We start from the raw sequence: 27393 nt of genomic DNA, 5'->3' as shown, positions 1-27393 counted from the left end.
ATGCAAGGTAACGCCAGATGTGTCTGGTGGTACTAGTGCCCTCTTTACTGCAGCAGATATCACAGTGCAGCAGAGCTGCTTCAGCTACAGGCATCTGCAGAGTGCCAGCCCACTGAGCAATGTTGTGTGGCGTATGTGGTGAGTCATAAGGCACCAGCCATACACTGCACTCAACTTCCTGTTAGAGGAAGGTGGTGAAGCCATCTCAATGCATAAACAGTACCCAGGGGAGTAATGACAGCCAAAGACACAGTGTCTACTTTGAGCAAAAGAGCATGTACTCAGTGGAGGAGGAGGAACAAAAGATTTGGAGAGATGTCTGCGGGGGAAAAAAAGAAAAAAAAACATGATGAAGTTTTAATACAAAAATCAATGCAGGTGTTATTTTTGAGTGTAGAACCACTTGCAAGCATGATGTGAAAGAGGAGATTGAGATTTTCCAGACACATCATGAGGCTGTATAGTGTATTGACCAAGAATATGTGGGGCACAACATGGGTATTGGAGAACAAAAGAGGAAGAAGTCAGAGATGATTGGAAAGCAATTAGGATAGAAGAAAAGTCCGCAACAGTGCAAACTGGTCCAGCCACAGGAAAACAGTGAAAGATCGTGGATGGAGTGGTATCAGAATCAAAATTAGATCAACAAAACAGAGAGGGTTAAGAACCCTGGGAGAATGAAGTAGTATTTGCAAGAAAGAAGACTTACTGAACAAGTCACTCATGGCCCAAAAAGGTCAAAAGAAACCTAATAATAATTCAGACTAGGTAGTACAAAAAATGCAGAGTAAAATGAAATGGATTTCAGTGAGAACTATCTTGTAGTTTTGAACTTCTGTAATATCTTGTCATCCAACTACTTTGATAGATATATACTTATTGATAAATACTGCATATTTTCATGATGTTTAACCAGGTCTACAAGCACACCAAAACCACACTCACTGTATAGCTTATTTGACCGTGTGGAACTATCATCACTTTTCGTAAGCCATGCTCTTACACTAATATCACCTGCAGCCACATATAAAGAAAGACAACTTGCACGCATCTACCTTTGAAACTCCACCTTCAATGTTATATACTATTAAGGACAAGGGGCAGCAGCCTTTTCAGTAGTTGCAGGGGCAACAGTCTGGATGATTGACTGATCTGGCCTTGTAAACGATGATTGACTGATCTGGCCTTGTAAACCAAAATGGCCTTGCTGTGCTGGTATTGCGAACAGCTGAAAGCAATGGGAAACTACAGCCATAATTTTTCCTGAGGGCATGCAGCTTTACTGTATGGTTAAATGATGATGGCGTCCTCTTGGGTAAAATATTCTGGAGGTAAAATAGTCCCCCATTCAGATCTCCGGGCAGGGACTACTCAGAAGGAAGTTGTTATCAGGAGAAAGAAAACTGGCGTTCTATGGATCGGAGTGTGGAATGTCAGATCCCTTAATCGAGCAGGTTAGAAAATTTAAAAAGGGAAACAGATAGGTTAAAGTTAGATATAGTGGGAATCAGTGAAGTTCGGTGGCCGGAGGAACAAGACTTTTGGTCAGGTGAATACAGGGTTATAAATACAAAATCAAATAGGGGTAATGCAGGAGTAGCTTTAATAATGAATAGTAAAATAGGAGTGCGGGTAAGCTATTACAAACAGCATAGTGAACGCATCATTGTGGCCAAGATAGACACAAAGCCCACGCCTACTACAGTAGTACAAGTTTATAAGCCAACTAGCTCTGCAGATGATGAAGAAATTGATGAAATGTATGATGAGATAAAAGAAATTATTCAGGTAGTGAAGGGAGACAAAAATTTAATAGTCATGGGTGATTGGAATTCAACAGTAGGAAAAGGAAGAGAAGGAAACGTAGTAGGTGAATATGGATTCGGGCTAAGAAATGGAAGAGGAAGCCGCCTGGTAGAATTTTGCACAGAGCATAACGTAATCATAGCTAACACTTGGTTCAAGAATCATGAAAGAAGGTTGTATACATGGAAGAACCCTGGAGATACTGACAGGTTTCAGATAGATTATATAATGGTAAGACAGAGATTTAGGAACCAGGTTTTAAATTGTAAGACATTTTCAGGGGCAGATGTGGACTCTGACCACAATCTATTGGTTATGAACTGTAGATTAAAACTGAAGAAATTGGAAAAAGGTGGTATGATACCCTAACATTCTATTACTTGCTGTCATCCTTTCTTCCCTAACCAAGTGTCTGAAATTTAATGCTTATTTTTCAAAGCTCTGTCCCTCCACCACTGAGTAAGGAGTGTCATGAATTTGGTGAGTCCTACTTTTATTCTGTACTTTCTACCTTTCAGTCTGTCAGGAGGTTTCAATTTGTAGAATATTAGTCAAATCCTGTTATACTTAGGAATAATGATCTTTTTATGCCTTAGTCAATATATTCTTTATTTTATTTTCATCAATTTCACATTTGATTCCTTACCTAGTGTATTTCTGATTATTTTAATGTTTACCACACATCTCTTGTGATGAACTGTAGTTAACAGAGAACTGATATCGTACTTGATGCTTTTGCTTTTCTGCCTAGTTATGAACTCCACCTCTTTTCTCAGCTTAGTTGCTCTCTTTTTAGTAAAGTAACACTTGCTTGCAGAAGCCTATGTGTCATGCATTTACTCTACTGCTAACAATGCCGCATCTGTTGCATGATTACAGTTTGGCAAAATTTGGACTGACAGTCACCTCAAACTTATTTACCTATGAGCAGGAAGTGTCATCAGCGTGATTTAAAAAAAAAGAATGATGCAAGACATGTGTTCCTTTTCTTATGAAACCTCAAAAGCTGTGATCATGTTAAAATATACTATCTCCAAACATACAATTTTAGGTGTTTGTAACTATAAATATAAATTCTGCGAAGCCCCAAACAGGAGAGTAGCACATTATTTGTCATGATAAAACTCTCTCTGTCTTAATAAACCTTTCACAAAGTATAATACTGTTATAGAAAAAGTCAAAAGTTGGGCTGTATTAAAGGCGAATCATCATGTGGTTGCTTTAACGTTTTACTGTGCGTTTTTCACTGTTTTATAAAATGCGATTATGTCTGTGTAGCTTTAGTGACAATTTTAATTGATGCAGGTCTGACAATGACAGTGAGGGCCCTGACATATCTATTGGAGCTGAAATGCGTGGGAATCTGCTCAACAGAGTGAAGGAGAATGATTTTACAGATTCATACTCTCCCCCTCCAGCTATTTCTTCAGATGGAGAGCAGTTGCTGGAGCAAACCAGACACCAGGTAATTAATTTGCGTAGCACATCTGAAGACAACTATTTGATGTGGGTAATACTGAGTGTAGAAGTATTTAACAACTAAAGGGTTTATATCCAAAGAATTGGTTTCTAGTAATAATGATCTTAACAGACTGTTAGACTCTTTTTAAGATTCCTTCAGTGTGTCAAAATATCCTTACACATGTTGTATATATCTTCGTTACCTGTTCCTTTTTGTTAACCACTCATTCTGAAAGTTTAGTGTTGGATACTTTTTTACTCTGTGTGCCTCTGACTGAGTTTCAAATCTTTGTATTTAATTGAATGATTTCTGAACACTCTTCGAATGATTCAGTAAGTGTTGGTATTTGTTTTAAATTTCTGAACTTGTAATTATTATGAATTACTCTCTGCTGCTGTACCTATGCCACAGATATAGTATAGAAGTAACTAAATAATTTGTATAGTAATTCTCATTTTAAGTGCATAAGAAATAATGATCATACTGAAAGTTACTAGGAATAATAGTATATCATTTATTGTGTTGGGGTCAGAAAATTTTCCTTGGTGTCAAAGTTTCTCTTTTTAACCAGAATTGACTGCACTCTGACATGCATTAGATAAAGACAGTATGGAGTATTTGAATATCGCTGCCAGAATCTCTTTTATCATTAAGTAAGAGGATAACTTTATGCATACATTCATAGATGTGTCTGATTATAGAAATTCAAAAGGAAGATTATAACACAAAGTTTTTGAGATGACAATCCAGAACATTGTACTTAAGCCCAAGCTCAGCATGTAAGTCATACAAACAGTCTAAAAGAAGAACTTCACCAGAATGAAATCTTTTATTCTATTTGATGAACATGTGTTGGGCTGAGAATTTGTGATGGGTCATTACCTGATTGAAACCAAAACATAAGTGTTCATAATGGAATTAGTAATGGCCTGTTAAAACTTTGAACTAAACTGTCTCATGTGACAATCTTAACAAGTTCAGTTACAACAACTTATGTCCACAAAGAGCAAATTTCAAATCTAGCACACAGAGCAAACCTATTTTGAATCTTCAGAATTTATTTATTTAAAAAAATTTGATTTTTAAGGTTGAATAACAAGTACAATGTTTTTGTTCTATTGATTTTTGTTTATTTTGAACTAGTTTTTGGCTTATTAAACCATCTTCAGGAAACAGCTGACTAGTGTCTTGAAGGGACACTGGCCCTTAGGTAACCAAACAATATAGGCAAAGATACAATCACTTACATACAGTGTTGTGCATCAAACTTGTTTCTTAATGTTGAAGTTACACTTTACACAGTGAGCAGTGTTAAGCAAAATAAATAATTAAGCTACACAATATTCTACTAAACTGACTACTCTTCATTTATGTTGTGCAACAAACATGGTTTTTAACTTTGTAAACTAAACTTTAAGCAATGGACAGTTGCACACACAATAATTCAAATACATAACTGTACAATGTTACAGGTTATATGGTTCTGATGCCATAGTTCGCGATGTCATGTCTTTGTTTGAGAGAGGAAAGTTGCCACTCACCATATAGCAGAGATGAGAGATGTTGAGTTGCGGTAGGCACAACAAAAAGATTCACACAATTACAGCTTTTGGCCATTAAGGCCTTTGTCAGCATTACACACACACGCACACACACACACACACACACACACACACACACACACACACACGCAAACACAACTTGCAGTACCTCCATTCATTTCAGACCTACTAACTACCCGCAATGCCTCCACTTCGATAGCTGCCACTCATTCCATACCAAGAAGTCCCTTCTGTACAGTCTAGCCACCCATGCTCATTGCATCTGCAGTGACGAGCAGTCTGTTTCAAACTATACCAATAGTCTCACTGAAGCCTTCACTGACTGTAATTATGCTCCAAACCTTGTACAAAAACAAATCTCCCGTGCCTTATCTTTCCAGTCTCCACCACCTCCCAAAGTCCCACAGTCCAGCCACAGAGGAGCATTCCCCTCATAACTCACTACCATCCAGGACTGGAGCAACTGAATTACATTCTCCACAAGAGTTAAATTACTTCTCGTCATGCCCTGAAATGGGAAGTGTCCTGCCCACTATCCTTCACACACCTCCTGCAGTGGTATTCTGATGTCCACTGAACCTACACAGTATACTCGTCCATCCTTACACAATCCCTGCTCCTTACTGCCATCCAGTCACCGCTCCCATCACGCACTGGTGCTATTGCTCGCAGTGTGGTTTCAGTTGTCCGAGACTGCAGACGTGTGTGCAAGTTGCGTTTGCATGAGTGTGTGTGCGTGTGTGTATGTGCATCTATTGCTGACAAAGACCTTAATGGCCGAAAGCTATAATTGTGTGCATCTTTTTGTTGTTCCTATCGCAACTCAGCATATCCGCTATATGGTGAGTGGCAATTTTCCATCACTAATATTGTTGCATTCTGTCCTGGATTTTCCATTGTTTGATTGAGTGAATACTAGTAACATAAGTTGAGCAACAAGCATGTTTTACATTGTAAATAAAATTTTTATGCAATGGGCAGTATTAAACATAGTACATGGTTAAATACGCAATATTAAAGTATGTTGTTGTTGTTGTTGTTGTTGTTGTTGTTGTTGTGTTCTTCAGTCATGAGACTGGTTTGATGCAGCTCTCCATGCTACTCTATCCTGTGCAAGCTTCTTCATCTCCCAGTACCTACTGCAACCTACATCCTTCTGAATCTGCTTAGTGTCTTCATCTCTTGGTCTCCCTCTACGATTTTTACCCTCCATGCTGCCCTCCAGTGCTAAATTTGTGATCCCTTGATGCCTCAGAACATGTCCTACCAACCGGTCCCTTCTTTTTGTCATGTTGTGCCACAAACTTCTCCCCAATCCTATTCAATACCTCCTCATTAGTTATGTGATCTACCCATCTAATCGTCAGCATTCTTCTGTAGCACCACATTTCCAAAGCTTCTATTCTCTTCTTGTCCAAACTATTTATCGTCCATGTTTCACTTCCATACAGGGCTACACTCCATACAAATATTTTCAGAAACGACTTCCTGACACTTCAATCTATACTCGATGTTAACAAATTTCTCTTCTTCAGAAACACTTTCCTTTCCGTAGCCAGTCTACATTTTATATCCTCTCTACTTCAGCCATCATCAGTTATTTTGCTCCCCAAATAGCAAAACTGCTTTACTACTTTAAGTGTCTCATTTCCTAATCTAATACTCTCAACATCACCCGACTTAATTCGACTACATTCCATTATCCTCGTTTTGCTTTTGTTGATGTTCATCTTATATCCTCCCTTCAAGACACCATCCATTCTGTTCAACTGCTCTTCCAAGTCCTTTGCTGTCTCTGACAGAATTACAATGTCATCAGCAAACCTCAAAGTTTTTATTTCTTCTCCATGGATTTTAATACGTACTCCGAATATTTATTTATTTATTTATTTTATTTTTTTTTTTTTTTTTTTTTTTTTTTTTTTTTTTTTTTTTTTTTTTTTTTTTTTTTTTTTACTGCTTGCTCAATGTACAGATTGAATAGCATCGAGGAGAGGCTACAACCCTGTCTCACTCCCTTCCCAACCACTGCTCCCCTTTCATGTCCCTCGACTCTTATAACTGCCATCTGCTTTCTGTACAAATTGTAAATAGCCTTTTGCTCCCTGTATTTTACCCCTGCCACCTTCAGAATTTGAAAGCGAGTATTCCAGTCAACATTGTCAAAAGCTTTCTCTAAGTCTACAAATGCTAGAAACCTAGGTTTGCCTTTCCTTAATCTAGCATCTAAGATAAGTCGTTGGGTCAGTGTTGGCCTCACGTGTTCCTACATTTCTACGGAATCCAAACTGATCTTCCCCGATGTCGGTTTCTACCAGTTTTTCATTCGTCTGTAAAGAATTCGCGTTAGTATTTTGCAGCTGTGACTTATCAAATTGATAGTTCGGTAATTTTCACATCTGTCAACACTTGCTTTCTTTGGGATTGGAATTATTATATTCTTCTTGAAGTCTGAGGGAATTTCACCTGTCTCATACATCTTGCTCACCAGATGGTAGAGTTTTGTCAGGACTGGCTCTCCCAAGGCTATCAGTAGCTCTAATGGAATGTTGTCTACTCCCGGGGCCTTGTTTCGACTCAGGTCTTTCAGTGCTCTGTCAAACTCTTCACGCAGTATTGTATCTCCCATTTCATCTTCTTCATCCTCTTCCATTTCCATAATATTGTCCTCAAGAACATCGCCCCTGTATAGACCCTCTATATACTCCTTCCACCTTTCTGCTTTCCCTTCTTTGCTTAGAACTGCATTTCCATCTGAGCTCTTGATATTCATGCAAGTGGTTCTCTTTTTCCCAAAGGTCTCTTTAATTTTCCTGTAGGCAGTATCTGTCTTACCCCTCATGAGATAAGCCTCTACATCCTTACATTTGTCCTCTAGCCATCCTTGCTTAGCCATTTTGCACTTCGTGTCAATCTTATTTTTGAGACGTTTGTATTCCTTTTTGCCTGCTTCATTTAGTACATTTTCGTATTTTCTCCTTTCATCAATTAATTTCAGTATCTCTTCTGTTACCCAAGGGTTTCTACTAGCCCTCGTCTTTTTACCTACTTGATCCTCTGCTGCCTTCACTATTTCATCCCTCAAAGCTACCCATTCTTCTTATACTGTATTTTTTCCCCCATTCCTGTCAACCATTCCCTAATGCTCTCTCTGAAACTCTCTACAACCTCTGGTTCTGCCAGTTTATCTAGGTCCCATCTCCTTAAATTCCCACCTTTTTGCAGTTTCTTCAGTTTTAATCTACAGTTCATAACCAATAGATTTGAATTCCAATCACCCATGACTATTAAATTTTCGTCTCCCTTCACTACCTGAATAATTTCTTTTATCTCATCATACATTTCATCAATTTCTTCATCATCTGCAGAGCTAGTTGGCACATAAACTTGTACTACTGTAGTAGGTGTGGGCTTCATGTCTATCTTGGCCACAATGATGCGTTCACTATGTTGTTTGTAGTAGCTTACCCGAACTCCTATTTTTTTATTCATTATTAAAGCTACTCCTGCATTACCCCTATTTGATTTTGTATTTATAACCCTGTATTCACCTGACCAAAAGTCTTGTTCCTCCTGCCACCGAACTTCACTGATTCCCACTATATCTAACTTTAACCTATCTGTTTCCCTTTTTAAATTTTCTAACCTACCTGCCCTATTAAGGGATCTGACATTCCACGCTCCGATCCATAGAACGCCAGTTTTCTTTCTCCTGATAACGACGTCCTCTTGAGTAGTCCCCGCCGGAGATCCAAATGGGGGACTATTTTACCTCCGGAATATTTTACCCAAGAGGACGCCATCATCATTTAATCATACAGTAAAGCTGTATGCCCTCGTGAAAAATAACGGCTGTAGTTTCCCCTTGCTTGCAGCCGTTCGCAGTACCACAACAGCAAGGCCGTTTTGGTTAGTGTTACAAGGCCAGATCAGTCAATCATCCGGACTGTTGCCCCTGCAACTACTGAAAAGGCTGCTGCCCCTCTTCAGGAACCACACGTTTGTCTGGCCTCTCAACAGATACCCCTCCGATGTGGTTGCACCTATGGTACGGCTATCTGTATCGTTGAGGCACACAAGCCTCCCCACCAACGGCAAGGTCCATGGTTCATGGGGGGTAAATAACATTTTCATGCAATGGGCAGTATTAAACATAGTACATGGTTAAATACGCTATATTAAAGTAATACAAAATATATTCTTGAAGTTTCAGGGGTAAGGAATAGGAAATTATGTTATGTTTTAAGTTTGAGTATCAGTATGTGCCATTGTGGCGGTTTGTGGGTATGTGGTAGGTTGATAGCATCATGTGAAGCATAAAAATGGGGATATGCTTCACATGATTGTATCAAGCAGCCACACACCCATAAACCATCACAATGACACATACTGCTACAAAAAGTAAAACATAAAAGAATTGCCTATTCCTTAAACCACAGTCTTCAACTACATAAATTGTAATACTTTAATATTGTAATTTTAACTATGTACTATGTTTAATATTGCCCATTGCATAAAAATCAAACACTGGTAGATCCAGGATGGAGTGTAACAATATTATGAGAAGGAAAGTTGCTACTCACCATATAGTGGAGGTGCTGAGTTGCAGGTATGCACAACAAAAAGACTCTCACAATTATAGCTTTAGCCATTAAGGCCTTCGTCAATAATAGACACACAAACGCGCACACACACACACTCACACAAACGCAACTCATACACATGACTGTAGTCTCAGGCGACTGAAACCACACTGCAAGCAGCAGCACCAGTGCATGATGGGAGTGTGACTGGGTGGGAGTAAGGTGGAGGCTGGGGTGGGGAGAGGGAGGAATATTATGGTGAGGGGTGACAGACAGTGAAGTGCTGCAGGTTAGATGTATGGCAAGGGAGAGGTGCCCGGGGGGGGGGGGGGGGGGGGGCGGAAGGAGAAAAGGAGAGAAATATAAAAGGACTGGGTGTGGTGATAGAATGACAGTGGTGTGGTGCTGGAATGGGAACAGGGAAGGGGCTGGATGGGTGAGGACAGTGAATAACAAAGGTTGAGGCCATTAGGGTTGTGAGGATGTAGGATGTATTGTAGGGAATGTTCCCACCTGCACAATTCAGAAAAGCTGGTGTTGTGGAAGGATCTATACGGCACAGGCTGTGAAGCAGTCATTGAAATGAAGGATATCATGTTTGGCAGCGTGTTCAGCAACAGGGTAGTCCACTTGTTTCTTGGCCACAGTTTGTCGGTGGCCATTCATGTGGACAAACTGCTTGTTGGTTGTCATGCCTACATAGAATGCAGCACAGTGGTTGCAGCTTAGCTTACAGACCACATGAATGGTTTCACAGGTGGCCCTGCCTTTGATGGGATAGGTGATGTTAGTGACCGGACTGGAGTAGGTGGTGGTGGGTGGATGTATGGGACAGGTCTTGCAACTAGGTCTATTACAGGGATGTGAGCCATGAGGTATGGGATTGGGAGGAGGGGTTGTGTAAGGATGGATGAGAATATTGTGTAGGTTTGGTGGACGATGGAATACCACTGCAGGACGAGTGGGAAGGATAGTGGGCAGGACATTTCTCATTTCAGGGCATGACAAGAGGTAATCGAAACCCAGGCGGAGAATGTAATTCAGTTACTCCAGTCCTGGATGGTACTGAGTTACAAGAGGAATGCTTCTCTGTGACAGGACAGTGTGACTTTGTGAGGTGGTGGGAGACTGGAAAGATAAGACATGGGAGATTTGTTTTTGTACAAGGTTGGAGTGATAATTAAGATCAGTGAAGGCTTCAGATTCCCGTCATAACTCAGTACCACCCAGGATTGGAGCAACTGAATTACATTCACCACCAGGGTTTTGATTACCTCTCGTCATGCCCTGAATTGAGAAATTTCCTGCCCGCTATCCTTGCCACACCTCCCACAGTGATATTCCACCATCCACCAAACCTACACAATATACTTGTTCATCCTTACACAACCCCTGCTCCCAGTCCCTTACCTCATGGCTCATATCCCTGTAATAGACCTAGGTGCAAGACCTGTTCCATACATCCTCCTACCACCCCCTACTCCAGTCTGGTCACTAACATCATCTACCCCATCAAAAAGGCAGGGCCACCTGTAAAATGAGTCATGTGGTCTACAAGCTAAGCTTTAACCACTGTGCTGCATACTACGTAGGCATGACAACCAACAAGCTGTCTGTCCGCGTGAATGGCCACTGACAAACTGTGGCCAAGAAACAAGTGGACCACCCTGTTGCTGAACATGCTGCCAAACATGATATCTTCGTTTCAGTGACTGCTTCACAGTCTGTGCCATATGGATCCTTCCCATCAACACCAGCTTTTCTGAATTGCGCAGGTGGGAACTTTCCCTACAATACATCCTACATTCCTGTAACCCTCCGGGTCTCAACCTTCGCTATTAACTGTCCTCATCCATGCAGCCCCATCCCTGTTCCCATTCCAGCACTACATTGCCGTCATTCCACCACCACACCCAGTCTTTTTATTTCACTCCTTTTCTGCTTCTCCCCCCTCTCCTCCCCACCTCTGCCGTGCCATCCATCTAATGTGCAGCACTTCGCTGTGTGCCACCCCCACCATACTATCCCTTCCTCTCCCCGTCCCAGCCTCCTCCTTACCCCCACCTAGTCGCACTCCCATCAGGCACTGGTGCTGCTGCTTCCTGCAGTGTGGTTTCTGTTGCCTTAGACTACAGTCATGTTTGTGAGTTGCATTTGCATGAGTGTATGTGTGTATGTGTATGTGCGTGTCTATTGTTGTCGAAGGCCTTAAGAGCTGAAAGCTATAATTGTGTGAGTCTTTTTGTTGTGCCTATCTGTGACTCAGCATCTCTGCTCTATGGTGAGTGGCAATTTTCCATTGCATAAAAATGTTTTTTTTTTATAATGTAAGACGTGTTTGTTGCTCATCATAAGTTAGTAGTTCACTTAAATAATTCTCATCCAGTTCACGACCTCATAAACTATGGCACATAACTGTATAACCTGTAATACTGTTAAGAATATGTATTCTAATTATTGTGTATAATACTGTCCATCGTATAAAGTTTAGTTTAAAGTGTTAAAAAAGATGTATTTTGCACAACATAATGAAGAGTACGCACAGTTCCTCCGCCAATGACAAAAAAATAGTGTTATAACCATTTAACCTGTAATATTGTGTAGTTTAATTATTGTGTGTAACATTGTCCATTGCGTAATGTGTAATTGCATAATTAAGAAAAAAGTTTGATGCACAACACACTATGTATGTGATATATCTTTGCCTATAATGTTTGGTCACCGAAGAAGTAGTGTCCCTTCCAGACACTAGGCAGTTGTTTCCTGAAGAAGCCGAAAACTAGTTCAAAATAAACAAGAATCAGTAGAACAAAAACAGTGTACTTGTTATTGAACCTTAAATATGGAATTGCTCTACCAGGAAGTAATGGAAGAATCCATTAAGGAAGAGAGAAAGGGAGAGATATATTTTGAGGACAAAATGTTGGTCATTTATTAACTAAGCACATGAACTTTCTTGTAATTTCCTTTTCAGTAATAAAAATAAAATACTTTCCTCACTGACTAGTTTTTAACAATCATAGTTGTCCAGGTGGTGAGCCATTGTGTGGTGTGAAGTGCTCATATGTTGCATCATGCACATGGAGTTGTCCACCTAGCGGTTGATACTCTTTCACTCGGTTACTTCAAAAGACCATAATTTAACAGAATTTCAAGGGACTGAAAAATAGCCAGTTCAATTTAATGAAGTTTGAATTAACAAGTTTATTTATAAAAATATACAATTTTTGAGTTCATTTTTTATCTTATTAAGCTTACCAGTTAATGAGTGTGCTTTATTTTTGTGACCTCTAAAGAAGAAGAAAAAATAACTACACTGTATAGGTACAATAGTATTTCTGGCATTTTTTTAATTGACAAAGTGTATGTACATAATGTTAAACGCATGTCAATTTTTTCAAACAAATTACATATATACATATTATGGAACAATACTGTAGCCATTGAACTAGTGTGTCATGTAATACAATAAATGATAATCTTAAGAAACACTTTAATGTACTGTTCTTTAACACACTAAGTTGTAATCAGAACTCATATTTTAGTTTACAACAATCCTTATCCACTTCACATTTTACTTCTATACATTAATTTGAAAAAAAATCATTAATTGTTGTTTGTTGGACTGTTGGTCACAATATTATGGTACTCTCCAAAGCTACCATATCAAGAGCAGCCCAAAATATCATGGAGACATCAGAAGTTGCAACAAATCTCCTGAGAACACCCAATTGCAGCTGCAGCTTCTTTTTTTCTTTTCTTTTCTTTTTTTTTTTTGGGGGGGGGGGGGGTGTAGTCATTCTTTATAGCCATTCTCTGAAGATAACAGGAAAGCATTATCATTATCTTCTGCATCATCAACAGAACTGTTGGCTGGTTCTTCAGGAGCACAGATGTTGTCGTCTGCCTGTGTCCATTCTTCCATATTGACAGTACAAGAGAGAGCACAAACCAAGTGTAACCGTGCGGAAGAGCAACTGCGGACTCCAAAGTTGTGTTCACATTATGAATAAGTTCAGATGTTGGATTGTTAGTTTCCTCTTCAGTTTCAGTGGCTTTATCAGTTGCTGTCCATGCTTTCTTAAAAGAGTTAGTTATAGTCTCTTTGGTAATTTATCCCAAGCAGCAGGTATGTTGCAGTTAGCTTGCAGTGCATTCCAATGTGGAATTGTTTCCTGTAGTTCAGTTGCACTGATGGCAGCTCTGATTTATGCTTCTTCTGAAAACACAACAGTTAGCCCTCAGAACACACCCAGAAATTACCTTTTTCTGGATGATTTAACCAGCCTTTTCTTGAGGCCTAGGCCAGATTACAGAATTTGCTGTGACCGCATGTGTTGAACCATTCAAACAGTGAATCCTCCTTTTCTTTATGTTTAGCTGGCCTTGCTATTGCCACTAAATGAACAGCTTGCAAGACTTTCGCTATTTTTTGTCTTGAACTTATTATCAATGGGAGAGTAGACTTCAGGATCTGAAAGTGCATTGCAGCCTGTGTTTTAGTTTTCTCTGCATGTGTAGAATTTGCTGCTTTTTGTTTTAGTGTCAGAGCATTATGAGCTCATTACTGTGTTGGTGGACTATTGCAAGTGATAAAGCAAAAGGAAAAAAAAACACATTCATTGATCACAAACAGGGACAGAAAGCTCTCTGGATTGTTGTAGGTCGCTCGCTGCATATGTTCTGCTGACCAGCCCCTCTTTTCCCTCATCCTTGAGCCTTGAGTCTTATACTGTGGAAGTGAGCAGCATGCAGGCAATTGGGCCATTGTTTCAAAATTATTGTACAATACATTATTGAGAAAAATTATGTGAAATGTATAATGAAAAATACATGTAGTGCATATCAATGTAATTCAGCAGAGTTAACTGAGTTTTTGGTTTATCTGGTTTCAAAATAACGACAGTTTACTGTACATAGGGAAAAAATTAGGAACCAGTTGCAGTTAATGAGACAATCTGAAATACAAGGAAAGCAGGATTTGTGGCACGTGATGCAGCTCAAGCTATAGTTATTAACCTTGTGCAGAGATGTTCCTCATCCTGTCTGCTGGAAAAAAGTATTGGAGACAATAAAAATCTGCCAAAATGTTTTGAAATCATTGTTTTATTGCATTATAAGCTTACTGGACAAAATGTTAGTCCCCACCTTAAAAGAGCACTCTGGTCTCTTTGGAACACTGGAGACAGTGTAAAACTGGTGCCAGGCAATCATGTGAGTCTCCATAACCGACATAAGTTGTGGCAGTGAAGTGGTGTGAATATGCCAGTCAGTTGCGTGGAATCAGTGCTGTAAGATGAACCAAGGCAGAGATGTGACAGAATGGCAGAAATGAGTTAAGGTTATGACCATACCATGAATAAAATTGTCAAATTTAGTAGTGTATCGACACAGGTTGTGCAGTGTATTTATAAGGAATGTTGTACGATTTGCAGCTGAGTAACATGGTGTAAGAATAGTGATCATAACAAGACTCAAACCCACAGGAACCCTATGACATGTCTTGCCTTGTCAATGACAATTGATTTTTAAACCTGGTAGCAGTTCTTATTGTCAGTGAATACAGATACACATCAACTAGTTTCTGAGCAGACTGTATGCAATGGATCTTTGGAGTCAGGCACCAGACAAACAGTCATTGCTTACAATGGTAGATAAAGCTGCACATATTCAGTGTGCAAACAAGACAGAAATTGCACAATAATTGACTGGAGGCATTTAGTGGGGTCTAGCTAGTCATAATTTTGTCTCTTATCAAATGTTGAAACTCACTGAGTGTCCGAGCTCACATTCCAGTCAAAAATTTATGTAACGTATCTTCTTCCTCTTTCATAATCTACTAGTAAATAACACCATAAGCAAAATCCAAGATAATCTCTATGGGTAGCATATTTATCAGCCGACATCACATTTACCAACACTTTATTGCAACAAATCATACTAAAAGATTTGTTTAGAAGAGATCTTTATTATTAGCTTTCCATATGTTAGCTTTGTTACAAGCTTAATGTTTTTAACATTTTCAATTCTAAACATGAGATGCTTAATGTTTTGTGTATGTTTAATCTACAATGTTTTCATGACACCTTGGCTATTGTGCTGTGATTGGCTGACAAAACCAAACTGAGCAATCACCATGTTGAATTAAATGTTTGAGTAGCTTGTCAGTTGCGCAGTTGTTTGAACCATCACTGTTTTCAAAGCATCAAGTTGTTTTCCCAGAAAAAGAATTAGAAGTAGCTGCAAATTTCTTTAAATTACAGTTTCCACACTTAATGTCATGAACTGAATGTGATGCTTAGCCAAAAGGACTTCCTGAAAGCATCAGCTGTTTGACCTTGTTCAGCTGGAAACATCACCATTTTGTAGTTGGTTCTTCATGTTCCAAATGATCATCAATGGCAAGTGAGACCTTAACATACTGAAGAGATGCTGCAAAGTGAGATACATATTCACTAGTTTTCACTGCATCAATATTCCCTTGCTTCATGATTTTACACCACTTTAATTTTCACCTGAACTCCACTTTTGAAGTCATTCATAACTGGAACACTTTCGTAATGCTGAGCTGTCAGTTTTTCAGGCATTTCATTTTGTCTGCCTTGCTGAGAACAGCTACTGTTACATAATATGCAATGTGTCTTTCTGATTTTACAAAGGAAATAAATCTTTCATTTATATTTGGCGGTAACTCATCCCAAATTATTAGGACCAGTTGTGACTGATTTGGGAAGTCAGTGGTTTCATCAAACTTCGATTGCAAGGGGAAATTAGCTTTTTTTCCCACTCCTGGTGAGATTGAGGCATACCTCATAAACTATCATAAATTAATTCCAGGAGTTCATTTTAAATTGTTTTGAACAGACCTAAGTAACTTGATTTTTTAAAATGTGTTGCATCAAGATGCCATCCCACTCTGAAATTAGACCAAGTAGCCCTCAGAAAATTCCTGTGATCCTGGTATTTTGTGTTTATTTTCGCTCCGTAAGAGAAGCTCAAATTTGCCTCAAGATTTGATGCAGTCTATAAGTTCACCCAGTTTATACTGGTTCTTTGGCACATTTTCAGTGTATTTCTCTATATTAAGGCAGTAAGCACTACATAGTTGACACATCTTTGTGTAAAAACTCTTTAAGGTTGTGATACTATTCTCAGTCCACATTCTATCAGTACAATTTGTAACAAGACAAGTGAAACAGAGAATTGAATTTTTTCACTTCACAACAACACAATCACTTAGCTGTATTATACATCCCTTTGTTGGAAATTGCATACATATCTTTGCCTTTGTTTACACTGTGTGTGTTCTGATTGATGTTCAGATTGGGCCTGTATGCACCTAATTCCTTCACTTTTGTCCTAAGTTTATGTTCAAAATTTTTGTGTAATAAATTGCACACTGCATTCATATTGTGCTGTTTTCAGACCCACAGGATGATATACTGCAGTAATTCACAACAAAGCAAAACTCACTAGCACAATACATTCATAAAAGAAACATGCTAATAACACACTATATCCGACAAACACTGTCAGCAAGCAAGGAAACTGAAGTTTCCTATAATCATTCGTGAAACCCTCACTATATGGGTACACATTACTGTATTTTAGTATACTCTACCTTTAGAATCTTATTCCTACAGTGGATAAAATTGCTACCTAAAACACTATGAAAACCTTAATACTAAAAGTTGATTAATGACATAGCAAAGCATAATAGAGATGTACAGAGACAAGAATTAAATAGCGAAGTTTCAGCTACAGTGGAACATGAAAATAGTGTGGAAGTTGGCAGGGCACTCTTAAGCTGTACAATCAGTGCCTTCAAGATGCCCATAACTGCTGTTCTCCGAAGAAGCCACGCCTGCAAATGTCATTCCAAGACACAGCCTAATGACTAGCTACTACCTGTTCAAAAAACATCACGCAGTTTCAGCAGTTCCACAGATGTTAACTGTCATTATTTAAATTAATGTGTGAAATGCATTCTGATGATTTAAATTCTATAATATATTATTGTAAAATGCATTTTAATGTTTATTTTAGGGGGGGGGGGGGGGGCTCCATGTGAGAGACTTTAACTGCAAGCCAGTATTGGTTTGCACAATAATATTTTTACTTGTATGTTTGACAATTGAGAAACTTACCTGATTATTGGACTATTAAAGGGGGATATCAGGGAACTTTTCAGGATTCTACAATAAGTGGATAAGGATAAGAGGTTGTGATGCTAATTTTTTTTAGACAGCTCATAAATATTGTGCTTTGGAGGATCATCAGAATGATGATTTTTCTGGAAAACCTAGAATTTTCAGGAATTACATTTTACATGGAAAAATCTGGGTACCTCAGGGAATTTCATAAACTCTCAGGGTTCTGTCTTTTAGTCTAGCATTTTAATTTAATTTTATTCAGCTTTTTAAGTGTGTTAATTACATGAATAATTCCCTATAAATTATTGATGTTTGAAAAGTGCAGTTAAACTACTTCTTATTGGCTAGAATGTCTCAGCCTTGAGGACAGAAACAACAGTACTGTGACGTGAGTTGCCCTCACCCCACCCCCCTTTTCCTGTTACTTTATCAGGAACTTCATATGGTATCATCTTCTTTCCCATACCTGGAATTCTTTTTCAAGTGTGAGTAACCACCCTGATCATGAATGTGCAGCTTGAAACTGTGGAGATTGTCCAGTTTCCAAAGATGCACCTAGTGCCTTCTTAAACATTTTGCTGCTCAGTAAAGATATTGCTTCACTGCTGAAGATAAATTTATCACATAACAGTCCTCTTCTGTAAGCACTGGAAATTGCCTTCAAAATTTCAAACTCTCAGCTGTATCATTAAGCATGAACATGTGTTTGAGCTACAAGTTGTAAATGTTCTGCTACTGCCATTCTTATTAGATCATTCTCATGATAAACCATATAGCATCCTATTTTCTATAAATTTTCTTGAGTCCATCGGTATATTGATAATAAATGTGGCCTTTTTTTGCTGTAAATTGCTTCTGGTTATATCAGATTCTGTAGAAACATATCAGAATATTTTCAATAAAATAATTTTAAGTTATTTTGAATGTGGAATCTTTATAAGCATAAAGTATTGCAGCAATGTTCCGTAAGGTAGACCACAATGTAGGTGAATTTAATAACATTGCATTATATTGTAGGCCAACTGTTGAGAATCTGTTGCAGCAGTCTGTCTTGGTGATTGTTCTAAGTAAATTAATAGCACTGTCTGTAGCACCACCCACCTGAAAATTTGGTGGGTTATATACAGTTACCATATATTCAAGGTCTGGAAGAGAATATACAGCCACTGTGTATTGAAGGTTTGGGAAACAATCTGTTAAAGAGATTTCCTGCAGTTTATAACTGACCATAACTTAACTAAATCAACATAGCACTGCGCATATTTTTAGGAACTTCATAAAGTTTAACTGATATTAAAGATGAATGTGGGACTGACAGCATATATTTTCTAGCCATTGTTTCATTTTTTTTTCCATGCTGTGCTGCAGGAAATGAAGAAGAGTGGAAAATGCTATGTTTCACAGCTGCTATTTAAGTTAAAAAGTAGCCTACAATAGTTTTGTCTGTTAACGTAAAATGCAGTACCATATCTCTAATAACAGAGCCATTGGGGAATCATGAGAACAACCCAGTAATTTGTGCATGTCTAGAATTTATGAGCAATGACATTAAAAGTGTAGCACCATGCAATATTTGTTTAGACTCTGTATAGTTACCAGAAGCTCCAAACCATTTAGCTAACAATACAGCTCCTTAATTTTTTTTTCCCCACCATTGGAAGACGTGCAAACATAACTCTGTCTTCAATGAAATATGTCAAAAACTTTTAGTGCATTAGATGACGCAACTTAGCTCGTAATTAATCCTTGCATGTAAAGGTCGTGTGTTCATGAACCAGATCTATCTGCATTGTTCAGAATACAAATGTACTACACTCCATGATAAAGTAATTTGGTAACAGTCTTGCTGCCACTAAAGTAACTGGTTTTTTCTTTGTATGATTTTTCAGGCGATGGAAGAGTTAAAAAAAGTATTTGTGCCAGAGTTAGCACATAGAACATATCTCCCATTGCTAAGATTCCTTGGTGAATCAGTTATGGCACAGTCTCTGAAGAACGAGGAATTTATTAGAAGTCTGTGTTCTCAGGCTGAACAGGAGAGTCAGCAACAGGCATCCCCTGTGGGAAGTGAGTAGTCACTTTGAATAATCCTAATAAGATGCAAACTGTGAATAGAGTGATACCTCTTAATGCTCTCCTTACCATTAGAATAAAAGTTTTTTGTGATTTTTCAGTTGTGGAAGACACAAGATGCTCATCTGACCGATTGTCTCCAAGTGGGACACAGGTGGCAGAGAGGACATCAACTGGTAGCTTTGGGAGTAATGTTGAAGTTGTTGGCAATAGAATTGATTTACAGGTATGTTCCTCGGACTACATGTAGTAGTAACAAAATTGTTTGTATAAAAATAAATGTACAGGATTATTCATAAATGTTTTTGGAGTTTCAGAAAATAAGTGGAGGAAAACTACAAGACACAGAAAAATTGCATTAGGTAATAGAGAAAAGTAGGTTTCAAACACAACTTGTAGGTCTTCATTGTGGCTGTCCTTAGAGATGAAATCAAGTGACCTCAAAGGCTTCTGAAAAAGAGAAAAATCCTATTGAGTAGCATGTTCTATGCAATTCTGCAAAATTTTATATGCTCATGGACATCTGAATGAGAGACACTGTCATGTTGCCAAATTAAAATCATCACTGTCTTGCTATGGTTGTGTCATTCTCTCAGAATAGTCAAATACATAATATTTGCAACAGTTCTCTCTATGAAGGATGAGAATGGAGTACAAGACACATTCACTTTAGTGAGCTGGGAAAGTGTGAAATATTTTCTTGAGGTTTTCATTTGCCTCAGTGTTTACATTATGACAATTCTCATTGTGGCACATGAAACATAACTTCTGTTGAAAATTGTGCCAAATTGAACATAAAGCATGTAATCTTGAGGACTTATCAGCTAGACCAACTGCACTTAATACAGTTTGTTATGATTTGTGTTGAATGTGTCAGACCATTGGCAGTGGTATTAGCAATTTATGGCTAATGTGTTTTGTCACTTTTCTTGGGCTTGTGACTGTTTACTGCATATGTTCCATGAATAGTTTTGTCAGTTGAAGTTTCTGTTTAATATGTGATGCCTAATCTCCACTAAAGCATCATAACTGACTCAGGCTTAGCAAACTACAGGACACAAAATGTACTTCTAGCTCACACATACATGTCATGGGAGTATTGATAGTACTGTGTATTTATACACGGCATGATAGTAAGCTGTTAGATAGTAAGCTGTTGTGGAAAGCCCACGTTCAGGATCTTGTTCAGAAACTAAATGCCGCTTTATTTACCATTAGAACAGTATCTCAAATAAGTGACATTTCAACACAAAAAGTAGTCTACTTCGCATATTTTCATACGCTTATGTCATATGGTATTATTTTTTGGGGTAATTCTTCTGATTAAAAAAGGGTATTTTTGGCTCAAAAACGGGCTGTTCGAGCTATGTGTGGTGTAAGTTCGAGAACCTCTTGTCGACCCCTATTCAATAGTCTGGGAATTCTGACATTGCCGTCACAGTATATATTTTCTTTAATGTCATTTGTTGTTAGCAATATTAGCCTATTCCCAAGAGTTAGCAGCTTTCACTCAGGCAGAAATCAAATCTGCATGTGGAATGCACTTCCTTGACTCTTGTGCAGAAAGGAGTGCAGTATTCTGCTGCATCCATTTTCAATAAGCTACCACAAGAAATCAAAAATCTTAGCAGTAGCCCAAACTCTTTTAAGTCTAAACTGAAGAATTTCCTCATGGCTCACTCCTTCTATTCTGTCGAGGAGCTCCTGCAAGAGCTAAAAAATTAAGCAAATTCCAGTGTTACATTCTTGATTTCCTTATTTAAACTAATGACGTGTCGCCTGAATATGTTTCTTATATTTCATTTTATCTGTTTCTAGAATCGTGTTATAATTTCATGTATTGACTCGTTCCATGACCATGGAGACTTCTCCTTAATGTGATCCCACGGAACAATAAATAAATAAATAAATAAAAACTATGAATCAAAACTTGGTGTGATTCTCTGTTGAATGGTATATGTCTATGTTGTCAAGCTGTTATGTATAAATAATAATAGAAACAAGAGTTGGATTACACCAGCTATAAAAATCTCTTGCAAGCATAAAAGAATACTCCACATGTTATGTAAACAAAGTAGTGACTCCCCCCAACTAACAGAATACTATAAAAACTACACATGTATCCTATGAAGAGTGATAAGACAAGCAGAATGGACGCAGAATGATGAGCACATTGACAAATCCAGCAATAAGGTAAAAGCAATGTGGAATATCATAAAAAAGGAAAGAGGGGGAAATGAAAGCTTCACACATGAACATAGAAATCAAACTCAACAATGAATCTATATCTAATCCCAAAGTTGTGGTGAACTCTTTCAACAATTTCTTTACGAGCATAGCTGAAAAATTGGTCCAAAATAATCCTAACACAAATTACCAACCAGCAAACCAAAAATGTAACACATGTGCAGAGTCAATTTTCATTACCAAAGTCACTGAAAATGATGTTGCAAAAGCCCTCAGAGTTAAAAATTCATATTCAGCTGGAATTGATGGTATCCCAGCAGCTGTAATCAAAAATTGTGAACACACAATTGCTGAACCATTAACTCACCTCTGTGACTGTTCTTTCCAGGCAGGTATCTTCCCTGAAGCTCTGAAACTTTCTAAAGTAATTCCTGTCTTCAAAAAAGGTGATAATAAAGATATGAATAACTACAGGCCTATCTCAATCTCATCCTGCTTTTCTAAAGTTTTTGAAAAAATAATGTACAAAAAAATGATGGACTTCATTGAAAAAAAAAAAGATTTACTAAGTTTAGCTCAACATGGGTTCAGAAGCAACAAATCTACTGAAACTGCAGTATATGATTGCATAAATACACTATTAGAACTGTTAGATAGAAAACAACCCATAACAGGCATATTTCTGGATCTGTCAAAGGCTTTTGACACTGTTGACCACAAAATATTAGTGGAAAAATTAGAACACTATGGTATCAGAAGAACTGCAAACAACTGGATTGCTACATTCCTAACCAATCGGATGCAGAGAGCCAGCATGAAATATACTAATAGACAAAGCAACTCAATAACCAAAATACTATCAAGTAATACAACTGTAAAGCAAGGTGTTCCACAGGGCTCAGTATTGGGACCCCTACTTTTCCTCCTGTATATTAATGACTTGGGCCTGAATGTTGATGCACACAAAACAATAATATTTGCTGATGACACAACTGTACTCCTCAAAGGGGAGAATACAGAGGCTGTGCAAAAAGCAGTGAACTTGGCCACTGAACAACTCAGCAACTGGGCTAAAATCAAACAGATTAACTATCAACACCAAAAAGACAGCTTCCATGAACTTTCACACAACACAAAAAGCAAATTCCTCTCAGCCATTTGTCACTGTAAATAACCAGTCAATAGATACCGACAGTCTTTTCAAATTCCTGGGTCTGTGGGTTCAAGATAACCTGAAATGGAATACACATATAGGAAAGGTAAATGCCAGGATTTGTACTGGCTGTTGTGCATTGAGTGTACTGAAAACATTTGCTAGCCTGAAAACATTAACCAGTGTGTACTACGCTTACATACAAGCCCACCTAAAATATGGTGTAATATTCTGGGGAAATTCTCCAACTGCTCTGAGCACATTCAGAATCCAGAAGAGAACAATGTGGATTATTACTGGGAGCAAACCCAGAGACTCCTGCAAACCCATCTTCAGAAAGTTGGAAATCCTTACACTGCCTTGCCTCTACATTCTTGAGACTCTAAAATTTTTCAGAAACCACATAGTGCCAACTGACCCCAGAGTCATAAAAAATAATGAAATACATGAACACAACACCAGGAAAAATGCAAATCTGCATGTTATACGTACAAACACTCAACTGTGTAAAAAGGGAGCTTTCCACATGGGCCTCCAACTGTTCAACAATCTTCCCACTAGTATTAGGTCCATCGAAGACAACATAAAATTTAGCAAAGTCGTGAAGTCATATTTGTTGTGTCACTGCTTTTACTCTGTAAATGAATACTTAGAACAGTAATCTTGTGTTTGTGTTAAATTGAAAACATTGAGCAATATAATACATTAGGATACTATAGGCCTATGTTAATATATGTTAACAATGTTAAATGATATTTTCTGACATCTGCAACACACTGTGTGCCATCAGATCACATGGAATAAATAAATAAATAAATAAATGTTCTAAACTCTTTTAGGCACATTTAAGTATGCCCAAATTTAGTCCCAATACATAGACTGTTATCACAGTAATAATATCAAGATGAGATTCCCTTAACAAAACTGTAAAAGTATCAGGATACAGAATGGCTGGTCAACACTTTCTTGCAGAAAGTGAAATCCAGTACTACCAATAGACACAAATAAAAGTAAAGAAACTATTTTCATTTTCAGAACTGTCAGTTTCTTCCTAAGGGAGGGAAGATGCACAGGCTAGTGAAGGATAGATAGGAGAGGCAGATCACTCTGGCTCCAGACTAAGTCAGATTTACCTATTGTGAGGATGAGGACATACAAAGATGAAAAGGGGGGGGGGATCTTACAGTAAGAATTCAAAGACAGCATCTTGTAATCTCTGTACTAGGTTCATTCCAGAAATAGTAGGACACAAGAGAAATCAATAACAAAAACAACAACAACAATAATAATAATAATAATAATAATAATAGCTACTTTATTCAACATCAAATGAAAAAGCAAAGATCATTTTTCCTGAATTTGTCAGTTTGTAACAAGTGGGTTTATTTTTTTATTATTTTTATTACGACATATTGATACGGCAGGACAGGCTTACATAGTACTGATTATGTATTTTAGAAGTGAATGGAACAAAATTAAATGTTAAAGAATTATATTAAGTAATAAAAATATACATTTATAAAGCTTACATAAAATTTTATTTATTCTGTGCAAAGCTGAGATATTTAAGTGTTTGTTCCAGCATGGTTGATTTAAAAACATCCATATTTATAATGATTAATATCCCAGCTTCAGAGAATAATTCATGACGTGAGTCTCTTGGTTTGTACTGCAACTTATTCTAACAGCATTTATCTGCTATTTTAAAAACTTGTAAAAATTAGATTGTGTTATGATACCCCATACTTCTGTTGTATGATTTATACCGGATGACACCAAGGCATGATAGGCTGTCCATTGTACATAAATATCATTTCAGTATTTGCTGAGTGTATTTACTGCAAATATATTTGCTAGCCAGAAAAAAAGCATGGATATCCTAGTAAAGTGTATAGTATGTTGTTGTTCCCAGGAATTTTGTTGCTCTCATTAATAACAAAGTCAGTTCCAGTGCACAGTCACATTTCAAAATCTGTCTGTCTTGCGGTGCTAAAATTTTGACTGGTTTTGTTCTGTTTCTGAGGTGACTTTCGTTATGATACTGAACTATTTCGTTTGTGATACAGTTGCACAGTATTTCCATGGGCTGTGGTACACACATTGTGGTGATGTGGTTAGCATTGCTGGCTGGCGTGCATTGGGTTGCCAGTTCAAAACCGACCACCAGCAATTATTTTTTATTTAGTATTTATCATTTCAGAAAGGTTCTTGAAATACATTGTGTTTGTAATTTTTGAATGTTCTGGAAGAAACATCTATCAGTGCATTACCAGTGCCACTTTGACACTTCCTTGCCATCTTTAACCACATCTGAAGTGATGGCAAATTTCTCTCGCAATGGTGAGAAAGTATCATCATTCCAGTGCTAAAACCTGGCAAGAAACCATTAGATGTGGATAGCTACTATCCTATTAGTCTCACCAACATTCTGTGCAAACTGCTTGAATGTATGATGAGCTGGCGGGTGTGTTGACTCGTTGAGTCTCAGTGCCTTCTGGTTCCATCCCATGGTGGCTTTTGCCAAGGTCACTCCGCCACTGACAACTTGGTATACCTGGAGTCTGCCATTAGAATGGCCTTTTCCCACCATTGTCATCTTATTGCCACCTTTTTTGACTTGATGAAAGCCAATGACACCACTTGGCAATACAAACCCTCACTACATTATATGAGTGGAACCTCATCGGCCCGTTCCCGATCATTATGCAGAACTTTTTGTCACTCTGCACCTTCAGAGTTCAAGTCAGTGTTTCACACAGTTCCCCCCATGTCCAAGAGAATGCGGTCTTGCAGGGCTCTGTACTGAGTGTCCCACTCTTTTTAGTGTCCTTCAATGGTCTCGCAGCAGCTGTGGGGTCCTCAGTATCACCCTTCTTATATGATGCATTTCCTTTTGTTCATCTATTCCTGATGTGGCTGAACATCGACTGCAGGGAGCCATATGAAAAACACAGTCATGAGTCCACACCCATGGCTTTCAGTTTTCAGCAGCCAAGACTTGCATCGTGCACTTCTGTTGCCATTGGGTAGTTCACCCGCACCCACAACTTTATTTTGATGACCATCTCCTTAATGTAGTGGACTCCTATCACTTTTTATGGCTGGTTTTTGGCACCCACTTAACTAAGCTTCCCCACCTTCATCACCTTAAACAAAAATGCAGATTGCCCTCCACTGTTTCATCTGTACAGAGCCTTTGTACAGTCCTGTCTTGACTATGGGAGCCTGGCATATGTTTCAACATCGCCCTCAGTATTTCGGACGCTGGACCCTATACAGCACAGTGGAGTTTGACTTGTGATGAGAGCTTTCCAAATGAGCCTGATGAGCAGCCTACTCATGGAAACTGTGGTTCCTCCATAGAGGATCAGGTAAAAGGCAAATGCTTGCCCACTATACGGAGCACATTCACAGCTCTCCTAAACATCTAAATTACTGTCTCCTTGTCCTTAACACAGCAGTCCATCTCCCACATCCCTACCCAGATCGTGAATTACAATTGCAGTCTGTGTCCAGTCCCTTCTCATTGAACTCAAGTAGTTTGTTCTACTGTCTGTCCTCCAGGCCCAATGACGTACACCTCTGTGGTGTGTATCTCAGCCATAGCTTCATCTGGACCTCTCCCATCAGGGGGCGCTGGCTTATAAAAAATATTTGGGGGGGGGGGGGGGGGGGTACTGGAGGTCTTGCTCTGGGAAATTTTCTAAATTTTAGATGAAAAATGTTGAGTTTTAAAGTTTTTTAAAGCATTTTAGAGTCCTATGATCAACATTAGAACCCCAAAAACTGGACTCTTGATAACTTGACACTCCAAGAAACTCGACAAGCATGACACATTTTTTGACTTTGAAAAAAGAAACAAAACATAAACATGCACAGTATTTTTGTAAAAAGCTAATTTAATTTACAGTAATAATCATGCTTATTGACTATTGCAGAGCAGTGAATATATACCTCTGTAAAGACTGAAATTATATTTGAATAATGATTAATGAGTGAAATAGCTAATTTAAGCTTACACTGAATAAGGCTCAGGGGTCATTAAATAAAAACAATATCTCAAAGTTAATGCTTTAAAAAAGTTAATACAGTATGCCTAATACTTTCAGTCAAAAAGTATGTAAATAGCGGGTTTTAATTGGGTTTTACACCCTAAAAATATTTAAGTATTTGAAAATAACCAATACAGTACTGTAGTAATACAGTAATGCAGTACTAAACTAGTACTAATATTTTGAAACAGAAAATTTAACATTATGTATGTGTTTAAGTCTCTATTTTATGAGGATTTTTAATATTGCTCTAAATGCCATTATTATGGCTAGAGTGTCTTTAAAAAGGTGCAAATGTCGATTGTCTGACTGGATTACTGAATATGAAGTCATTGATGACTGGTCGCATATCCAATCCATCC

The 27393-nt window shown here is 38.1% G+C and overlaps 1 protein-coding gene across 1 annotated transcript in view; it reads left to right on the top strand.

Moving 5' to 3' along the window:
• LOC124805125 (WD repeat-containing protein 81) overlaps positions 1–27393 on the top strand; it is a 303608-nt gene that overhangs the window by 233401 nt on the left and 42814 nt on the right. The window contains exons 20-22 of the mRNA XM_047265582.1: positions 3112–3271; positions 19456–19633; positions 19741–19865. Coding sequence (XP_047121538.1) covers positions 3112–3271; positions 19456–19633; positions 19741–19865 — 463 coding nt within the window. The remainder of the gene's footprint in view (positions 1–3111; positions 3272–19455; positions 19634–19740; positions 19866–27393) is intronic.

This window comes from Schistocerca piceifrons, chromosome 7 (genome assembly GCF_021461385.2).
Source record: "Schistocerca piceifrons isolate TAMUIC-IGC-003096 chromosome 7, iqSchPice1.1, whole genome shotgun sequence".
NCBI classification, from domain to species: domain Eukaryota; kingdom Metazoa; phylum Arthropoda; class Insecta; order Orthoptera; family Acrididae; genus Schistocerca; species Schistocerca piceifrons.
Note: the sequence above shows the minus strand (reverse complement) of the source record. Positions and strands in the feature narration are given on the sequence as shown.